The sequence below is a fragment of the Cnephaeus nilssonii genome (genome assembly GCF_951640355.1).
Source record: "Cnephaeus nilssonii genome assembly, chromosome: 23".
In the NCBI taxonomy this organism is placed as follows: Eukaryota; Metazoa; Chordata; class Mammalia; order Chiroptera; family Vespertilionidae; genus Cnephaeus; species Cnephaeus nilssonii.
In genome coordinates this window covers 14642955-14663405 of record NC_137094.1, presented here as the reverse complement: position 1 = coordinate 14663405, position 20451 = coordinate 14642955, and the positions used below count along the sequence as shown (strand labels likewise).

At 53.3% G+C, this 20451-nt stretch overlaps 1 protein-coding gene across 1 annotated transcript in view; it reads left to right on the top strand.

The window, feature by feature from the left end:
- Positions 1–2239: 2239 nt before the first annotated feature.
- The window catches only part of RYR2 (ryanodine receptor 2), a gene marked incomplete at its 5' end in the record, with an annotated part of 198852 nt that continues 180640 nt past the window's right edge, over positions 2240–20451 (top strand). Inside the window, 3 exons of the mRNA XM_079763764.1 lie at positions 2240–2264; positions 2742–2767; positions 12247–12366. Coding sequence (XP_079619890.1) covers positions 2240–2264; positions 2742–2767; positions 12247–12366 — 171 coding nt within the window. The remainder of the gene's footprint in view (positions 2265–2741; positions 2768–12246; positions 12367–20451) is intronic.

Sequence of the window (20451 nt, the reverse complement as noted above, 5' to 3'; positions counted from 1 at the left end):
AAAGAATTAAATAATATAACTCTGGTTAGAAAAGTTTACGGCCTAGAATGTACTGGTAGATTTAAAAAAAAAAAGTATTTTATTGATTTTTTACAGAGAGGAAAGTAGAGGGATAGAGAGTTAGAAACATCGATGAGAGAGAAACATCGATCAGCTGCCTCCTACACACCCCACTGGGGATGTGCCCACAACCAAGGTACATGCCCTTGACCGGAATCAAACCTGGGACCCTTCAGTCTGCAGGTTGACGCTCTATCCACCGAGCCAAACCGGTTAGGGCCATACTGGTAGATTTTAATCACTGATGAGATGCTGCCGAATGTGCAGTGTATGTGAGCAGATGTGGTGCCTTCATTTGACAGCGCCTGCATCTTGGTCGGATTGACATTGGCACCTTTGCTCGGCGGATGCTTAGTTTTAAGTATTTTCAATGCAACAATTGCAGACTAGGAATAAGAAATACAGGCTTTCTTGTCCAAACTGTCTCAGAGGCTGCCTGGTCCTGGTCACAGCCCTTTGTTAAATGGCATTTTGGGCCTCGCCAGCGTGGCTCAGTGGTTGAGCGTGGACCTATGAACCAGGAGGTCATGGTTTGATTCCTGTTCAAGGCTCACCAGACTGCGGCTGGATCCCCAGTAGGAGGTGTGCAGGAAGCCGCTGATCAAGGATTCTCTCATCATCAGTGTGTTGTCTCTCTCTCTCTCTCTCTCTCTCTCTCTCTCTCTCTCTCTCTCTCTCCCCCCCCCCCTTCCTCTCTGAAATCTGGCATTTTGGGGGCCATGGCTTGCAGGACGGAGAGCCCCATGCTGAAATCTGTGGTGGAATGCCCCACTTTCTTCAGACATCGCTGACTTTGTGTACAGTGAGGACCAGGGGCTCCAATGTCTGAGTGTACAGCTGGTGGGTGACTCCCAGGTACAGGTACTATCCCACCTCCCGTGGCAATTGCTTGTTGAATTAGGTTTGCACTTCCTCGGCCACCAGGGATTTGCTGAGCGATTTGTGGAAGGCCTGGCCCCACGCAGGCGGGACGGTTAAGCTGTGAAAGCACATGCGACCCCCCACCCTAGATGCAGAAGAATTCCCGCGTGGATGGGGCGCAGAGGCAATCCAAGTGTCCAGACCGTGGCGGGGAACCTTAGCCTGGAGATGAGCCGCTCCGCCCCCGGATGGTAGGACTGTCGCGGGCATCCTTCGGTGCGGTGGCAGGTCCCGGGCTGGGACCCGAGCCCGGGCTGGAGGGCCCAGGGGCGGGTGCGTGGCCAGGGCCCCCACAGGCGCAGCTGGAGCGGCGCGCGCAGGCCCGTGCGCCCCAGCCCGATACCCGGCGCGGCCAGTACGCGGCGCTGGCCCCGGGCTCGGGCGGCGGGGAGCGGCTGCGGATCCCCAGTCTCGAGGGGCCGGCCCTCCCGCGGCTCCCGCTCCGCCCCCGCGCGCCAACCCGCCTCCGGCCAGGCGCACCCTGGGGCTGAAGCACCCGCCGAGCATTCGCCGCTGCGGGCGCGCCGGGTGCGGGTCCCCGCGTCCTCTCCGCGCAGCGCAGGGAGGCCCCGCCCGCCGCCGCCGCCGCCACCGCCTCCGCCTCCGCCTCCGCGGTGCAGCAGGGCCGCCCGCTCCCGGCCCCCGGCGCCCGGCCCCTCCGCCCGGCTCTGGGCAGCGGCGGCCGCAGCGGCAGCAGGAGCAGCGGCGGGGGCAGCGCGGGGGGCGCGGGGCCGGCAGGCGGGAGCCATGGCCGATACGGGCGAGGGCGAGGACGAGATCCAGTTCCTGCGGACCGTAAGCGCCCGCGGATCCCTCGGGAAGGGCACGGGGTGGGGAGCCGGGCGGGGGCGCGGGCCGGGGCGGGGGGTCCCCCGCGGTGCAGGCGTGCGTGCGGGGCGGGGGGAGACAAGATGCGTGTCCGCGAGCGCGGACCGCGGGGCACGGAGCGAGGCGGGCGGGGGCGCACGGGCTGGTCCCTGGCACCGAGGACAGCATCGCGGAGCAGGAGGCCGGTCGGGGTGGACCGGCCAGCGGACTGGGACCCCAACGGGCAGCCGGGGGGACGGGCCAGCCGGGAGGGCGCGGGGCTGGGTCTTGGGCTTTCGGGCTGGCCCCGCGCCCGCACGCACCCAGAATTCGCCCTCTTGGCGCAGCGCGCGCTGCGGCCCCCGCCGGGAGGGGGTGCGGGACGAGGTTCCCCCCAGCCCCCCGGGTCTGAAAGGGGAGCGGGTCGCTGCGTGGCCCTGGCGCTCCCGGCATGGGCCGCGGGGCTGTGAACGCGGGTGCCGGCGGCGCCTGCGGGACGTGGAAGGGCCGGGAAGCCCGGGGCGCGCGGAGGCGGGGGCATCGCGGACGTGCTGTCCCCTAAACGCTGCTTCGCGATGCCGGGCGCCGCGTAGAGGGTGCGTGTGGGTGCGTGTGGGTGCGCGTGGGTGCGCGCCGGGCAGGTGGCCGCCTGGAATTTCCACGCCGTGGCCGCCGGGGGAGGCCGGCTCCGCGCTAGGACCGTGTTTGCTTCTTGGCGCCGCTGCGTCCTCGCCGCTCCGCGCTCCGCTCGCTGCAGGTCCTCCCCGGGCGGGCAGAGGCGCTGCCGCCTCCACGGGGACAAGAGCCGCCCTCTCCTTGCGGAGAATAACCCAGTTCGATGGGCGCAGCCTGTCCCCCCATCCGCTCCGTCCGCCCACCCTCCTTCTGGAGGATGTTTCCCGACAGGGCTCCCCCCCCCACCCCCCTCCCAGGATCACCTCTCCCCTCTACAGGGGACGACGAAGATGCCAACTCGCGGGTACACTCACCGCCACAATCACAGACAGTTGTGGATACATTTTTAAATGTGGAAACGTGAACCTCATGGTAACTTTTAGGTGGGAAAATAGTTTTGATGGATTTGGGAGCTAAGCCACTGAAAACTGTCCATTTGTCCAAGAACGGTGTGCGTGACCGTGTTTTCCTCCTCTGATTTTTTTTTGGGGGGGGGCGCAAGGGGGTTTGGGGAAGGATGGAATCCAGGGAACACACCAGAAGGCGAACGACTCGACCTCATGGCTGCCTGTATGCACAGTCCCATGTGCCTGTTATGTGCTGTCATGCGCATTCCATGTGCTGTCATGCACATTCCATGTGCTGCTGGCCCGTCATGCGCATTCCATGTGCTGCTGGCCCAAGACCCTGCTGGGAAGACCCTGTCCCCTAAAACCTTGCTTATGCAAAGTATTTTAAGCCTACTCGTCATACCGTTTATTTTATTTAGTGGAAAACTGTCTATAAGGTTTTAAAAAAAATATTAAGAAAGACACGTGGGCAGATGTTTCTCAAAAACCACGAGATCTCTGGTTCAGGCGGCGAAACACCTGAGTTTAACCATTCTGTGTCGCTTTAAAATTCCTTTCCCCAGGATGCACAGGGTTAAAATGAGCTGGGATATCTCAGAAGGCTTCACGCCGGCCAGGGCTCCTGCAGGCTTAGCACAGAAGCCGGGCTCCGGGCGGCGGTGTTATCAGAATGCTTAATGGGCAGCGAGGTCGCCCGCTGGCCGCCGGCGTCCTGCACATATAAAGTCATGCGAAGGCTGTGTCCCCAGACAGCTGTCTGTCAGGCCCGCGACACCTCCGATAAGTGGGTGCCGGGCGGAGGTCTGGCCGTCCCAGGCTGGGCTTGTTCTTTTGATAAAGCACCGTGGGTGGTTGTGCTGATGATAAATGACCTTGAAGGAGGTAGCACAAAGGAGCCGGGGGATTTTTTTGGTGTAAGCATGCACATCTAAGAGGAAACATGCCTTTTCTCTACATTTTAGACGGTGAATATGGGAATTCTCCGATTGTTGGCCCACTCCTCTGCCTGCCCCGGCTCCCTCCCACCTTAGTCTCTTACCCTGAGCGTGTTCATGGTTCCGAAATGCTAACGGAGCTAGTAAGGGAGAGAATGTAGTTCTTATAGTACATCCTTTTTCTGGGGCGTTTAGTTCTCTGTTGTATGCAACCTTATCCATGTGAGTTAGTCCTTCCTTCCTTCTTTCTTTTCCTTCCTTCTTTCCTTCCTTCCTTCCTTCCTTCCTTCCTTCCTTCCTTCCTTCCTTCCTTCCTTCCTTCCTTCCTTCCTTCCTTTCCGGATCACCGGGGAGTATCAACAATCTGTACGTTAGTTAAAAACAGTTATAGGTTATAATGAAGCTCTGGTGCTTACAAAAAGAAAATCAAACAGTTAATCATTAAGAGAGAGTAATTGTGAACAGACATTTCATATATTCTGATTAGAGCATCGTTTTTAAAAATATATTTTTATTGATTGCAGAGAGGAAGGGAGAGGGAGAGAGAGAGAGAAACATCAATGATGAGAGAGAATCATGGATCGGCTGCCTCCTGCACGCCCCACACTGGGGATGGAGTCCCCAACCCGGGCATGTGCCCTGACCGGGGATCGAACCGTGACCTCCTGGTTCCTGGGTGGATGCTTAGCCACTGAGCCACGCCGGGTGGGCTGCACCTTCACTTTCCATCCCTGACACACTGTCTACTCCTCTCTCCCGCTCTGTGTCCAGGGCAGTGCTGTTCCACTGGGCCCTGGGGACACTGTCCTCCTGTCACCTCAGATAGAAGCCTGGCCACAGTGCCCCCTGCTGGCCACTGGGTGTGTGTCCCTCTCAGATGGACCCCTGGCCCTCCCTGCCTCTCACTGAGACCCTGTGAGAGGACGGTCTCTTCTTGGCAGGACCCTGACCGACCGCAGGAGAGGGGTGGGACCGTGTCTGGAAAGAGACGATGTGGGGTGCGGGCTGTGGTGACCCCGGGGGCGTGGGGCGCCTTGAGGCCACAGGGACCAGGGTTTATAAGGTGAGAAGGCCTTCGAGGTGATTTTTTTCTTTGGCCCCCACTCCGGGGAGGGAAATGGGTCAGAGCCGTCTGCGAGGAAGATGGATGTGGCAGCAGTTTATAAGATAAACTGGGATGAAGAGAGACAGAGGAGACTGAGCGCTGAGGCGGGTTAGCAGACCGTTTGGAGTATGTCATGGACTGACCTGTGTCCCCCCCAGCCGCCCCCCGAGATGGCATGCTGGACCCTCAGTACCCCAGAATGGGCTCTTATTGGAGCGAGGTCTTGCTAAGAGGCGATCAAGTTCAAATAAGCTCCCTAGGTACGCCCCAATCCAGTCGGACGGGCGTCCCGATAAAAAGGGGAAATTGGATTCAGACGGGCACAGAGGGAGGAGGGTGGATGTGAGGACCGCAGAGAACCGTGTGCAGACGGCATGGTGGCACCAGAGGCCCCCGGATCCAGGCGGGAGGCCGGAGCCGGCTGCCTCCACAGCCTCAGAAGCAACTGCCCCTGCGGACCCCTCGAACCCGGCTCCAGAGCCACACGACTGCCTTTCTCTGGTGTGGGAGCCCCTGGGCTGTGGGGCTTTGTTAGGCAGCCCTGGGGAGCGCATGCGGGCGGGGAGCTGGAAACGTGGGTGTAGCGTTTGGGAGAGAGGACGGCCCGAGGAGACAGACTTGGATGCCACTGGTGTGCTAGCAAGGCCTGGAAAAAATATTTTTAAATATGTTTTTAAAAAATATATATGTTTATTGATTTCAGAGAGGAAGGGAGAGGAGAGAGAGAAACATCAATGATGAGAGAGAATCATGGATCGGCTGCCTCCTGCACGCCCCCTACTGGAGATCGACTGGGAATCGAACCGTGACCTCCTGGTTCATAGATTGGCGTTCAGCCCCTGAGCCACACCAGCCGGGCTGGCAGTGTAGATGGTGGGCTGGGATACAGGGCGGGAGGGGCGCTCTGCAGGCTGAGAGGAAGGCGCCTGAGAGACGTTGGCACGGTCCCCAGAGGAGGGGGAGGCCCATGCCAGCCTGCAGGGCACACAGGAGGTGGGAGGGCGGCAGGAAGCAGAGGAGGATCCGAGGGCCAGGGAGACTTCACCCCACCCGTGAGGAGGAGCAAGAGGGAGGAGGCGGTGGAAGCTTGAGGTTCCGGGAAGCAAGGTTGAAAGAAAGTTCTTGGGGCCCGGCCAGCCTGGCTCAATGGTTGACTGTCGACCTATGAACCAGGAGGTCATGGTTTGATTCCCGGTCAGAGCACATGCCCGGGTTGTGGGCTCGATCCTTAGTGTGGGGCGAGCAGGAGGCAGCCGATCAATGATTCTCTCTCATCATTGATGTTTCTCTCTCTCTCTTTCCTTCCTCTCTCAAATCAATAAAAAGATATCTAAAAAAGAAAGAAAAGCTTGGTTCTTTTCTTTTCTTCAGATGGGAGAGAGCCACAGGGTGAGTCCTGGGAAGGAGGGGGGGGGTGATGGATGGAGCCAGGCTTTCATAACTGGGCACGTAGCCACCCCCCACCGTCGCTTTGCAGATACTTAATTACTGGCTGCTTTACGTAATTCGAGAGCACACAGTGTTTTCATTTGGTTTTAGGTGAGTTTTGCATAATTTCATTTTCTGCCGGGGACCTTTTGGGAAGCAATTAAAGTGAGAGCTTTGCGGGTGCCAGGCTGGGCGTGTCCTGCTTGGATGTCGCCTGGTGCTGGGGCTGGGGCTGGAGGCAGGCGGGACGAGAGAGAATCCCCAGTGCTAGTGGGTTTTCTTTTTCATGGCTACCGACTCAAAAAGATCGCAGGGTTCGTATAGGCATTTGTAAGTAAAATCTAGCAAATGGACAGCCTTGCAATGTATTAGAACAATGTCCTGACGGGCCAGATCAGGGGAACATGTTGAAATATCTTAGGAAATAGAGTGATTCAGCGGATAGTAACTGCCTGTGGTTCTCCCACTATGTTTAAAAGCTCAGCTGGCTAAACAACTGTTCAGTCTCTCTCTCTCTCTCTCTCTCTCTCTCTCTCTCTCTCTCTCATTTGAAAAGCTCAGCTGGCTAAACAACTGTTCAGTCTCTCTCTCATGTTTCTATATCTCTCTCTCTCTCTCTCTCTCTCAAAAGAGCGAGAAAGAGAAACATCGATTTGTTGTTCCACGTATTTATTGATTTCAGAGAGGAAGGGAGAGGGAGAGAGATATAGAAACATCAACGATGAGAGAGAATCAGTGATCAGCTACCTCCTGCACGCCCCCTACTGGGGATAGAGCCTGAAAACCCAGGCATGTGCCCTGACCAGGAATCAAACTCGGACCTCCTGGTTCATAGGTTGACGCTGAACCACTGAGCCACTTATTTATTGTTTGATTCTTGTATGTGCCCTAATAAGGGACCCAACCCGCAACCTTGGTATATGGTGACGATGCTCTAAACAACCAAGCTGCCCGGCCAGGGAAATTTTAGTAATTTTTAAAAGAGAATTAAGCAATGTACATTTAAAAAACATATATATATTTTATTGATTTTTTTACAGAGAGGAAGGGAGAGGGAGAGAGAGCCAGAAACATCGATGAGAGAGAAACATCCATCAGCTGTCTCCTGCACACCCCCTACTGGGGATGTGCCCACAACCAAGGTACATGCCCTTGACCGGAATCGAACCTGGGACCCTTCAGTCCGCAGGCCGATGCTCTATGCACTGAGCCAAACCGGTCAGGTCGCAATGTACATTTTCAGAGATATTTTAATTTCCATACACATTATATTTTTATGCAGTTGGCACTAGACTGCATTCACAGTTGATAGCTTGTACTTCTCTCTCTGTGTGTATGTGGTTTTTTAAAAAACAAAATCTAGGCATTAACTCTATTTAAGGGTGCAAATCCCAGTTGGTTTCACACTTAACATCAGGGATGTACAAGTAAAAGCTTCCATCTGTTAACAGCGAAGAATGCGTGAGTCTCCTCAGTGCCCGCGGTCACTGCCCACAGCACTCTCTTAAAGGAAACCGCTCCTGAGATGACGAGGGTTATGGGATACGCTCCAAACCAGCCAGACCACGTGCTTACCAGGCATCAGATGCATAATTAAAAATGTATCGCCTTTTGCCCCTATGACATCAGATACGGTACCTCTCACCGTCCCTCACGGGTGTAGATGACATAATGTGTACCTGTGTTTAAGAGCATGCCAAATGTCAATCACATGTATGTACCTGTGTTTAAGAGCATGCCAAATGTCAAACATCGTCATTTTTATGGCCCTGTATTAATGTGCAAATTGAGCACGGCCTGTGTTTTTTTAAATGAATAAATAGAGACTTCATGCAAGAGTAAGCCGGACCAGTGTGGCTCAGTGGTTGAGCCTTGACCTATGAACCAGGAGGGTTCGATTCCCAGTCAGGGCACATGCTCTGGTTGTGGGCTTGATCCCCCAGTAGGGGGCGTACAGGAGGCAGCCGATCAATGATTCTCTCTCATCGTTGATGCTTCTATATCTCTCTCCCTCTGCCTTCCTCTCTCTGAAATAAAAAATAGATATATTTAAAGAAAAGAGTAAAATTAGAGGCTTTTTGTTTTGTTGTTAATCCTCACCCGAGGATATTTTTCCATTGATTTTTAGGGAGAGAAGAGAGAGGGAAAGACAGAGAGAAACATTGATGTGAGAGAAACACATCGACTGGTTGCCTCCTGCACGAGTCTCGACCAGGGCCTGGGCTGGGGAGGAGCCTGCATCCAAGGTACGTGCCCTTGCCCGGAATCGAACCCAGGACCCTTTGGTCCGCAGGCCGACTCTATCCACTGAGTCAAACCAGCTAGGGCAAGGGCTTCTTTTTCTTTCTTTCTTTCTTTCTTTCTTTCTTTTTTTTTAGTATATAAATTGTCTCAACTCCTTTGCTCTGATGACTATATACTCACTACAAGAAAACATCATATAGATAATGTTTTATGAGGCCATATGCTCATAAAGTTAGCTGTGATGATGGAATCCATCAGATAAACGTCTGACCTCTTACCACAGTTCCTGGAGCACAGGAGACCCCCAGGGAACGCAAAATAGACCCAGAATCTAATCGCTTCTCTTCATGTCCACGGCCACCACCCCGTCGGAGTCCGCATCGTGTCCCCTGAGCAAAGCAGTCAACCAGGAGGTCTCCTGTTTGTTTGCTTTTAACCAGCCATATTCTTTAATTTATTTTCATTTTTTAAATAAACTTTTTATTGTTGATAGCATTACAGATATCTCCCCTTTTCCCCCCATTTACCTCCATCCTCCCAGCCCCCCCTCCCAGGTCTTCACCACCCTATTGCCCGTGTCCATGGGCTATGCCTATCCTATACAATAAAAGGCTAATATGCAAATCGACCGAACAGCAGAATGACCGGTTGCTATGATGCGCACTGACCACCAGGAGACAGACGCTCAACAGGAGCTGCCCCCTGGTGGTCAGTGCGCCAGAAGCCGGGGTCACAGCCAGTAGCGGGAGCCTCTCCCGCCTCCACAGCAGCACTAAGGATGTCCGACTGCTGGCTTAGGCCCGCTCCTACCAGCCATCAGTCAGACATCTCCCAAGGGCTGCTGGACTGCACTGCGAGAGGGCGCAGGCTGGGCTGAGGGACCTCCCCCTCCCCCTGAGTGCACGAATTTTGTGCACTGGGTCTCTAGTAAGTATATAAGTTCTGTGGTTTATTTCTTCTCTCTCAGGAACCCAATTGGAATGTATTAGAGGCATTCAGTCTGTCCACGCCTCCCTGCTTCGGGTCTTATTTTGTTGGTCCATTTATTCTGCTCATTAGATGCCACAAATAAGTGGGCTGTTAGGGGTGACCAGGCCGGCGTGGGGGGGGGTGCAGTTGGGGGCGACCAGGTCGGCAGGGAGGACAGTTGGGGATACCAGGCCAGCATGGGGGGGGCAGTTAGGGGCGATCAGGCAGGCAGGCAGGTGAGCAGTTAGGAGCCAGTGGTCCCGGATTGTGAGAGGGATGTCCAACTGCCGGTTTAGGTCCAATCCCCAGGATCAGCCCTAAAGCGGCAGTCGGACATCCCCCGAGGGGTCCCAGATTGGAGAGGGTGCAGGCTGGGCTGAGGGGACCCCCCCTCACCTCCATGCATGAATTTTGTTCACTGGGCCTCTAGTCAGGACGTAAGTGAGATCATGTGATATTTGTCTTTCTTCGACTGGCTTATTTCACTTAGCATAATACTCTCCAGGTCCATCCATCCTGCTTGTGGGCTGCGTTAGTACAGGCCCCAGTGGCTCCCTGCTTCTCGTTCCCTCAGTGAAAGGCAAGGTCTTGCACTGGGCGCAAGGCCCCTCATGATCTGCCCGCCCCCCCCCCCCCCCGCCCCGTCCCCACAAGACCTCTGACCTGCTGGCCACATCCTTCCCGCGCTCCTCTGCTCCTGCTGCAAGGGCGGCCTCCTGGGTTCCGGTGCAGGGGGTGCCCTGTCTCTCCTCCTGCAGACGGGGCGGGCGGGGGGGGGGGGGCACGTGGCTCACCCTTCCTCTGCTTCGGGTCTCGGGCTGATTGCTCAGAATTTCAGCCTCCGTACGGTACTCTGAGCCTCCTCCGACGGCCCCAGTGTTTTCCTGGAAGTTTCACATCAAACACACTTTACTGGTTTAGTGTGTGTTTGTTTATTGTCTCTCTTCTGCCAGAATGTGAGCCGAGTCATGAGTTCATGACCTTGGACTTACTCAGCCATGGATCTCGGGTGCTGAGGAGATTTAAGATTTCCGCGCACGGGTCATGTCCTCCGTAAACATTTGTTCAATGACGAATGAGTGTTTGAAAGAAGCTGTCGATGTTGTCTGATGGCTGTTCTCCACGTGTCCTACTGTAGCCGGCTTGGCACCAGAAATCACGTCTTAGTTACTCGGCGCAGAGTCACCTGGAACGCTGCCCTCCCTCCCCCCAATAGTAGATGCCTCTTCTAAAGGGTTGTAAGGGCACAGGGAGAACACAGGGGCATTTTTACAATACATTTTTATTGGTTTCAGAGAGGAAGAGAGAAACATCAATGGTGAGAGAGAATCATGGACCGGCTGCCTCCCACACTGGGGATCAAGCCCGCAACCTGGGCATGTGTCCTGACTGGGAATAGAACCGTGACCTCCTGGTTCCTAGGTTGACATTCAACCACTGAGTCACGCCGGCTGGGCAGAATACAGGAGCGTTGAGCAAAGGAGAGTCAACTCCACGTATATTTGTGGAGCATTTTCTACGTGCAGTGGTCTAAGTTGGATGGCGATGTGACTGCCTCAGGCGTCAACTAAAGCATCTGTGCTCATTGGACATCTGGTTTCCAGAGTTTAGTCTGACCTGCTGGGCTGTCACCAGAGGAGGTTATGTATGGGCACGTGGTGGACTTTGGGGTTGGAACTGGGGGAACATAATCAGGACATAACTGAGGGTCAACCAGTTATGGAAATGCTAAACCTGGACGGACATTTTGAAAGACTGGCATAATGAGAGCCCAGGTTACGTACCTGTGTGACGCGAAGGACTTTTCAATGGCCACAGTCGCTCAGGGCACTTCTTGACTTTTGAGGCGTACAATTTGTGGGATTTGCTTAGATTGTGGGAAGGCATCATCAATGTAATAGACCAGATCAGTAACTTTCTCCCAGGATTCCCTGTTTCCTGGCTGCCTGTCCCCATGGAATCTCTCGGTGGGATCCTACAACACCAGCTTTAATTGGGAATGAGATAGGGTCTTCCCTGGCGAGTTCTAAGAAGCAGCTCCATTTGTCAGCTCGCAGCCGGGTTTGTGAGCGATTATAAAGTGGTGTGTGCGGAATCGTGTATTGAGTGGGCTGCGGAGCACGAAATAGAGGCACTGAGCTAGCCCGGAAGGTCGGGCAGGCTCTGGAAAGGATGCTAGCGTGGGGATGTGAAAGATGGGTATGTGTTAACTAGACGGGGAGCCGGTCTAATGGCAGGTGCACTGGTCCGGCGGGAGCAGGGGACCGAGGGGAGGCTGATTGGGGGGGAATGTTGGGCTGGCACCAGACCACTCATGGTTGGGCCTTGCAGGCTAAAGTATTTTTGGGGTCTTTTTCCTTAGCGCAAAGAGAAGCCATTAAAGGGTGTCTTTTTAAAAAAAAATATATTTTTATTGATTTCAGAGAGGAAAGGAGAGGGAGGGAGAGAGAGAAACATCAATGACCAGAGAGAATCATGGATTGGCTGCCTCCTGCACGCCCCACACTGGGGATCAAGCCCACAACCTGGGAATCAAACCATGACCTCCTGGTTCACAGGTCGCTGCTCAAGCACTGAGCCCCGCCAGTCAGGCCCTCATTCCCTCCCTCCCCCCCGCCACCCCATGAATGGATTCAGTGTGTTTTCTGGCAGTTATTTTACCCTGGTGTTTGCAATGCACTGAAGTGTATGCTCGCAGGTCCGGTTCAGACTGTCCCACCTCTGACTGTCCCTCTGTCCCTCTGTCCCACAGGACGACGAGGTGGTGCTGCAGTGCACGGCGGCCGCCCACAAGGAGCAGCAGAAACTGTGCCTGGCGGCCGAAGGGTTTGGCAACAGGCTTTGTTTCCTGGAGTCCACCTCCAATGCCAAGGTGAGGTCACGCTGGGAGGCCACCGGGAGTCCGGGTTTGCTGGGCATGGAGGTCACTTATGGGCATGGAGGTCATTTGTGGGCATGGAGGTCATTTATGGGCGTGGAGGTCACTTATGGCCATGGAGGTCACTTGTGGTCATGGAGGTCATTTGTGGTCATGGAGGTCATTTATGGCCATGGAAGTCATTTATGGCCATGGAGGTCATTTATGGGCATGGAGGTCACTTGTGGTCATGGAGGTCATTTGTGGTCATGGAGGTCATTTGTGGTCATGGAGGTCATTTATGGGCATGGAGGTCACTTATGGCCATGGAGGTCATTTATGGGCATGGAGGTCATTTATGGGCATGGAGGTCACTTATGGTCATGGAGGTCATTTGTGGTCATGGAGGTCATTTATGGCCATGGAGGTCATTTATGGGCATGGAGGTCACTTATGGCCATGGAGGTCATTTATGGGCGTGGAGGTCATTTGTGGGCATGGAGGTCATTTATGGGCATGGAGGTCATTTATGGCCATGGAGGTCATTTATGGGCATGGAGGTCATTTGTGGTCATGGAGGTCATTTATGGCCATGGAGGTCATTTATGGGCGTGGAGGTCATTTGTGGGCATGGAGGTCATTTATGGGCATGGAGGTCATTTATGGCCATGGAGGTCATTTATGGGCATGGAGGTCATTTATGGCCATGGAGGTCATTTATGGCCATGGAGGTCACTTATGGTCATGGAGGTCATTTGTGGTCATGGAGGTCATTTATGGGCATGGAGGTCATTTATGGGCATGGAGGTCATTTGTGGCCATGAAGGTCATTTATGGGCATGGAGGTCATTTATGACCATGGAGGTCATTTATGGCCATGGAAGTCATTTATGGCCATGGAGGTCATTTATGGGCATGGAGGTCACTTGTGGTCATGGAGGTCATTTGTGGTCATGGAGGTCATTTGTGGTCATGGAGGTCATTTGTGGTCATGGAGGTCATTTATGGGCATGGAGGTCACTTATGGCCATGGAGGTCATTTATGGGCGTGGAGGTCATTTGTGGGCATGGAGGTCATTTATGGGCGTGGAGGTCATTTATGGGCATGGAGGTCATTTATGGGCATGGAGGTCATTTATGGGCATGGAGGTCATTTATGGGCATGGAGGTCATTTATGGGCATGGAGGTCACTTATGGCCATGGAGGTCATTTATGGGCGTGGAGGTCATTTGTGGGCATGGAGGTCATTTGTGGGCATGGAGGTCATTTATGGGCATGGAGGTCATTTATGGCCATGGAAGTCATTTATGGGCATGGAGGTCATTTATGGCCATGGAAGTCATTTATGGCCATGGAGGTCATTTATGGGCATGGAGGTCATTTATGGGCATGGAGGTCATTTATGGGCACGCTACTGTTTTCTGCGGTTTGGGCATGAATTGGGCATGACCAGTGTTGCTACCCATCGGGCAGGTTCTTAACTGAGCCCCTACCCCTTACGGATAGCTCAGATACGATTGTGCACGACAGTGGGAAAGTCCTTCCCGTGATGTTTATTTTCCAGCGGACGAGTCAGCAAATGTGTGATGTGATGTCAGAATTAAGGGCCACAGGGAAAGCAGGGAGCTAGGGCATGCGTGATGAGGTGGGGGAGGGGGGGGCGCTCCCTGCCACAGAGGGTGGGGAGACTCTTGAGCAGATGGGGATGACACTAGCAGTGAGCAGTACTAACTCCTGGAACGTTCTGGAAAGAGGAAGAAGCAGGCGATTCTCGCGCCCCTAGGCAGGAAGGAACGCGCTCTTTCCCTATGGTTTCTGATGTTTCGTACTGGCTGGAACTGGGTAGCCCCTGAGATGGTTTTTTTTTTTTTTTTTTTTAAAATATATTTTATTGATTTTTTACAGAGAGGAAGAGAGAGGTATAGAGAGTTAGAAACATCGATGAGAGAGAAACACCGATCAGCTGCCTCTTGCACACCCCCCACTGGGGATGTGCCCGCAACCAAGGTACATGCCCTTGACCGGAATCGAACCTGGGACCCTTGAGTCCGCAGGCCGACGCTCTATCCACTGAGCCAAACCGGCCTCGGCCCCTGAGATGGTTTTGATGTTCAACATGACATAAAACACGTAAGCCTGGATACAGATGTGTTTCATGGAGATAGATCTGGACTTGGCTTCCACTGGTAGAATATCAGAGATGGCCCTTTTCTCCCTCATTCTGGCCTCCCCTGCATTGGGTACAAAGGTGGGGAGAACAATGATTGTTGGCCGTGAGCAGTCAGCCACTGTAAATTATGTGTGGGCTCCTGGACAGGATCCCAGAAATATCAGAAGCTAGAGAATTTTTTAATCAAGGACTTCTTCAGAAGACTGGCGCACGCTCCTAGGTTATTTATTCCGCCTGATCTTGGCCCCAAAGAGCATGGCTCATGATTCCAGCGTAGATTTTCCTGCAGGAAATGTAAACATTAAATCGGATGGTTTCAACTAGTTATTCATAATTCGTCCTTACAGGTATTTGCTGTCTACCCTTTATATGGACGGCTTTATATTTTTGTTTCTGATACTTATTAACTGGAAAAAATAAGTGAAAACTACTTAATGTAAAAGGTCAATGAGGTTGACCTCTGTTTACATCTGAAAGAAGGTATACATTTTCAAGGCTTCTTATACAACATTAAATAATGTGGACCATATTTGACCACATTTTAAGCCAAAGAGAAAATCTCAGTAAATTCCAAAGAGTAGCAGTAATACAAACCTGACTATAATGGAATAAACCTAGAAATTAATGATTAAAAAAAAGGCTAAAAAGACACAAAAGTTCCTTCTACCTGAAAATTAAAAAGCACACTATTGAGTAAATTTTGGGTCAAATGAGAAATATCAAACAAAACTGAAGAATTTCTTGGACATAGTATAAATGAATACATGATGTTAGGGCAAAAGATGGATTTCTGAGAGAAATCCACAACATAGCTGGTTATCAGTGTATCAGTAGCCTTCATATGTAGACAAATTAGAAGTTATATTGAAACATACAGATATATGGAGTGAAACTTGGCGTGCACACACAAACTTAAGTTTACATTCAGTTAGAGAGGGGACCAGTGATAGGCAAATCATTTGTCAATAGTCATAAAGTGTTCCCTCAAAAAAAATTCATTGAAAACAAAAGGATTCTTGTTTAATGACCTGAATGCTACCAAAATAGCTTTCTGGTCTTACTATTCGTGGGCATAGGACAGAGCAAGTAAGAGGGTCTCTAAGATTTGTTCACAACACTTCAATGATTGTGCATTTCTAAGGCTGGTTCCCGTCAACCGTGTGCATAAAACAAGACTTGATTTTACCAGGCTTTCCAAACAGGAAGGTGAGCCTCGCGATAGAAAAACATCCCAAGTTCTTCCCGTTTCCCCCAGTTTCGATGGCATTGCTTTAATTAAAAGTATTTCCTCCCGTAATGGAACATGATAGAGCAATATTTTATCTTCAGTGACTTCTCATTCCAGGGTATTATTCACCACCATAAAGAATGCATTAGGATATTAATGATGCATATGAGTTGTGATATTCCAGATGAACTGCTCTTCTTATTCAAGGGAGAATTTCTGAATCATAAAAGTGTCAGTATAAGATAAATGCGGGATGATAGAAGAATCACTTTTAAAATAGACTTGCTTCCCCTGGCGTGGCTCAGTGGTTGAGCGTCGACCTATGAACGACCTATGAACGAATCCTGGTCAGGGCACATGTCCAGGTTGCGGGCTCAATCCCCAGTGGGGGGCGTGCAGGAGGCAGCCGATCCCTGATTGATGTTTCTATCTCGCTCTCCCTCTCCCTTCCTCCCTGAAATCAATAAAAATATATATTTTTAAAAATTGTAAACAAACAAACAAACAAAAATAGTCTTGCTTCTTGCCGAAAAAGCGCTGGTCACCTCCTGCCTCTGGAGGCACAGTCGCCTGCCACTCAATGTGAAGGTGGGACCAAGGAGGGTCTCAAAGAGCTGCACCTGCCACTCACCGCGGAGGCGGGACCAAGGAGGGTCCCAAGGAGCTGTACCTGCCACTCACCGAGGAGGCGGGACCAAGGAGGGTCCCAAGGAGCTGCACCTGCCACTCACCGAGGAGGCGGGACCAAGGAGGGTCCCAAGGAGCTGCACCTGCCACTCACCGCGGAGGCGGGACCAAGGAGGGTCCCAAGGAGCTGCACCTGCCACTCACCGCGGAGGCGGGACCAAGGAGGGTCCCAAGGAGCTGCACCTGCCACTCACCGAGGAGGCGGGACCAAGGAGGGTCCCAAGGAGCTGCACCTGCCACTCACCGAGGAGGCGGGACCAAGGAGGGTCTCAAAGAGCTGCACCTGCCACTCACCGCGGGGGCGGGACCAAGGAGGGTCTCAAAGAGCTGCACCTGCCACTCACCGCGGAGGCGGGACCAAGCAGGGTCCCAAAGAGCTGCACCTGCCACTCACCGCGGAGGCGGGACCAAGGAGGGTCTCAAAGAGCTGCACCTGCCACTCACCGCGGGGGCGGGACCAAGGAGGGTCTCAAAGAGCTGCACCTGCCACTCGCCGCGGAGGCGGGAGTCCCCTCAGCGCCCGCTGTCCCGTCGGCAGGGCCGGGGGAAGCCTGTCCGGGCGGCCCAGCGCCTGGAGGGAGCGCCCAGCTTGGCACCCGCTGTTCCGGGAGGTGGACTTCGAGGAGACGCCGTGCTCGCCGCCTTCTACCTCGCAGGTGAGGCGGCGTCCCCATCCCCTTCCCGTCGGCCTCCCTCACCCTCGGACGCGCGTGGCGCCGGCGGGGAGATCCCCCTCTCCTCGCACCCGGACCCTTCGAACGGGAGCGCGGGCCTGAGGGGAGGAGGAGGGGGCGCGGGCCTGCGGGGAGGAGGAAGGGGACGCGGGCCTGTGGGGAGGAGGAGGGGGCGCGGGCCTGTGGGGAGGAGGAAGGGGACGCGGGCCTGTGGGGAGGAGGAGGGGGCGCGGGGCCTTTTGACAGATTGGAAAGCGGAGGCCGCCGGGCGTTGAGACCCCTTAGGCTCCAGGTTCCTGAGGCGCCGGGCGACCCACGAGAAGGCGTGTCACCCGGACAAGGCCGAGCCCCCGCCCCCCGCGTCTCCTTCTCCCTCCCGCGTGGCCCTCGCGGCGGGGGGCGGGGGGGGGTTCCGACCCCGGGAGCGTCTAGAACGTTCGGAGCCAGCCCAGTGCTGGCAGCGCCCGCCCCAGGACGCGGATGGTGCGGTGGTCCGGGTGGCTCCGTGGTCAGTCGCCGTGGGAACGGGTGTAGGACGACGGGGAGACAGTGTGGGGGCAGGGGTGGGGTGGGGGCTCCCAGAGAGGCCCCGTGAGCTTGTGCGCCTCCAGCCCGCGCGCACCCCGGTCATCACGCTCTCCCCCTCTCGCTCTCCCCTTTCACTAAAAAATGACTTGACAGGACATTTTTACTTTTTTAAATATTTATTGTTGAAAGTATTCGAGATGGCCTCCTTTATCCCCATTGACCCTCCTCTAGTCCGCCCCCGGCTCTGCTTCCCCCCCTCCTTGCCCCCCACCAGGCCCTCACTGCCCGCTGTCTGACCCCACGGGCCGTACATATGTGCATCCAAGGTCTGTGGTTGATGACCTCCCACCCTCTGAGATGCCGCCATTATAAATTGTAAAGAAGGGGGTGGGGCCACGTGAGCACGGGAGAGTCACGTGAACAAGGGGATGGGGCCACGTGAACACGGGAGAGTCACATGGACAAGGGGGTGGGGCCAGGTGAACACGCAGGGGTGGGCATGTGAGCCCGGAGGTCCCAGAACGCTGTGTGGTCAGACGAGGACGGGCCCAGTGGAGATGGAGGCTGAACTGGAAGGGGTGCCGAGGGAGCCCCCAGAAGCTGAAGAGACGGGAAGGACCCTCCCCTGGAGCCCTCCGAGGGCGCACAGCCCTGGACACCCTGATTTCAGATTCTGGCCCCCAGAACTGGGAGAGCACGGTCCTGTTGGCGTAGGCCAGTGGTCGGCAAACTGCGGCTCGCGAGCCACACGCGGCTCTTGGGCCCCTTGAGTGTGGCTCTTCCACAAAACACCACGGCCTGGGCGAGTCTATGTTGAAGAAGTGGCGTTAGAAGAAGTTTAAGTTTAAAAAATGTGGCTCTCCAAAGAAATTTCAATCATTGTACTATTGATATTTGGCTCTGTGGACTGATGAGTTTGCCGGCCACTGGCGTAGGCCAACAGTCTGTAGTCATTGGAGCAGGAGCCCCAGGAAGTGGACCCCAACTTGCCCCTCCTTTTGGGGCTTTGACCAGTCTCTGTGCAGCCTCCACTTTCGGTCCTCGGTTATCAGGGTTCTCTCCAGCGAGTCTTCTGCTGATTATGCAGGAAGTTTTCTGTATTTTTAGTTGTAATTCCAGTTTGGTCCTGGTAATGTGTCGGTGCAGCATCCTCCGCCGCCATTTTTAATCTCTGTTTTACGAAACATTTTAAACAACAGATACTTGTTTCTCAATATGTTTCCCCTAAAAATTGATGTAATAAAGCATAATTATATGAAAACTAAATATTAAGGTTTTTGTTCTGTTCACTTTGACTTTCTAAGAATTTTTTGGGGGCAATGGGGAAGAAAAAGACCAGTGTGATGGAGAAAAACACATACATTATGAGTAGCCATTTTTGTTTCTTAAAGTCCTTGTGCTTTAGTTAATATAGTTATTTCTTTGCCGATACTTTAAGAGGAGAACGAAGTGGGTGGCACGTGTGGCTGAAAGGAAACATCCTAATGAAGAATGAATGTCCAGTCTGTGAGGAATAAGTGATTAAACACAAGACATAAGAAAATGCCTAACACCCTTGGACAGATTATTATATTGGCCAGGATGGAACTGTTTGTTAAATTATAATTTATGTGTTGTATGGAAATAATTCTGTGAAACATGCATCAGCTGCTACTCAGTCCAGACAGGGTGATGACAAATTGAAGACCCCAAAGTAGGAAGCATTTTATGGAATAGTGGAATGATTCAGCTTCCGTACATTGTCATGTGAGCTACAGACCCATTCTTGGAATATTTTAAAGGTTTACAAGAATTCTCATTGTCATGAAAGATGAGCTTGTGATTTCCCATTATGTCTCGACATAAAATAAAAATTTAAAACACTGAAATCTCAGACTCAAGTCTGGGAGACACGCCCACTGGTTATAAGATAGAACCAGTGGGAGAAAGACCAGGAACTTGCCAGGTTTGCCTCAAACATTGTGGAAAGATTGGTAAACGCGTAAATCCATGTCCCCTCTCTTCCTCTGGCCCAGGGGCTGTTGGTTGTGAAAGCAAAGTGAACAGCAGAACCCTTGTGCTTCCCCACTCAGGCTCCCAGCAGGCAGGAGGCTGGTGACATCCCGCTGCATTCTGGGAAATGTAGTCCTCACAAATAAGTACTGAAGGCATATGCAGAGATAAGGGCGTTGGCGGAAGGGCAGGTGGGGATTGTCACTTTGATTCTGGACTCTTTACTGTGATGATAGAGAGCAGACCAGCGTAGGGGAAGGAGAAGCTACGATGCCCGGACTGAGCTAAGTGGTGCCTGTGAGCAATGAACAGTCCTGCTTCCTGAGCTGAGGAACCCGGATGCAGCACAGCATGGTCCACACACGTGGGCACACCTTTCCTGTAAAGAGCCAAATAGTCAATGCTTTGGACTTCCTGGGTCAGAGGCTTTTTGTTACAACTACTCAACTCTGAGTTGACATTGACATGAAAACAGCCAGGCACTGTGCAGACCCGTGAGCATGTCTGTGTTCCCCAAAACTGTATTTATGGACGCTGAAATTAGAACTTATGATTTTATGTGTCATAAAATTTTATTTATTATTCTTGTGATTTTTTTCTGCCATTAAATGATGTAACAGCCACTTCTAGCTCATGGGCTGTACAGAAACAGGCAGTGGGCCAGATGGTAGGTTGTGTGTTCCCGGAATAACACATGGAAAAGGTTATATTCTTAAAGGAGAAGGTAGAGCAAACACAGTAGGTCTGCCTGTGGTTAGATGGCAGGAGCTGTTAGTGAAGTTTGATGGAAGTGGAGGCGGGGCATTTGAGTGGGACTCCT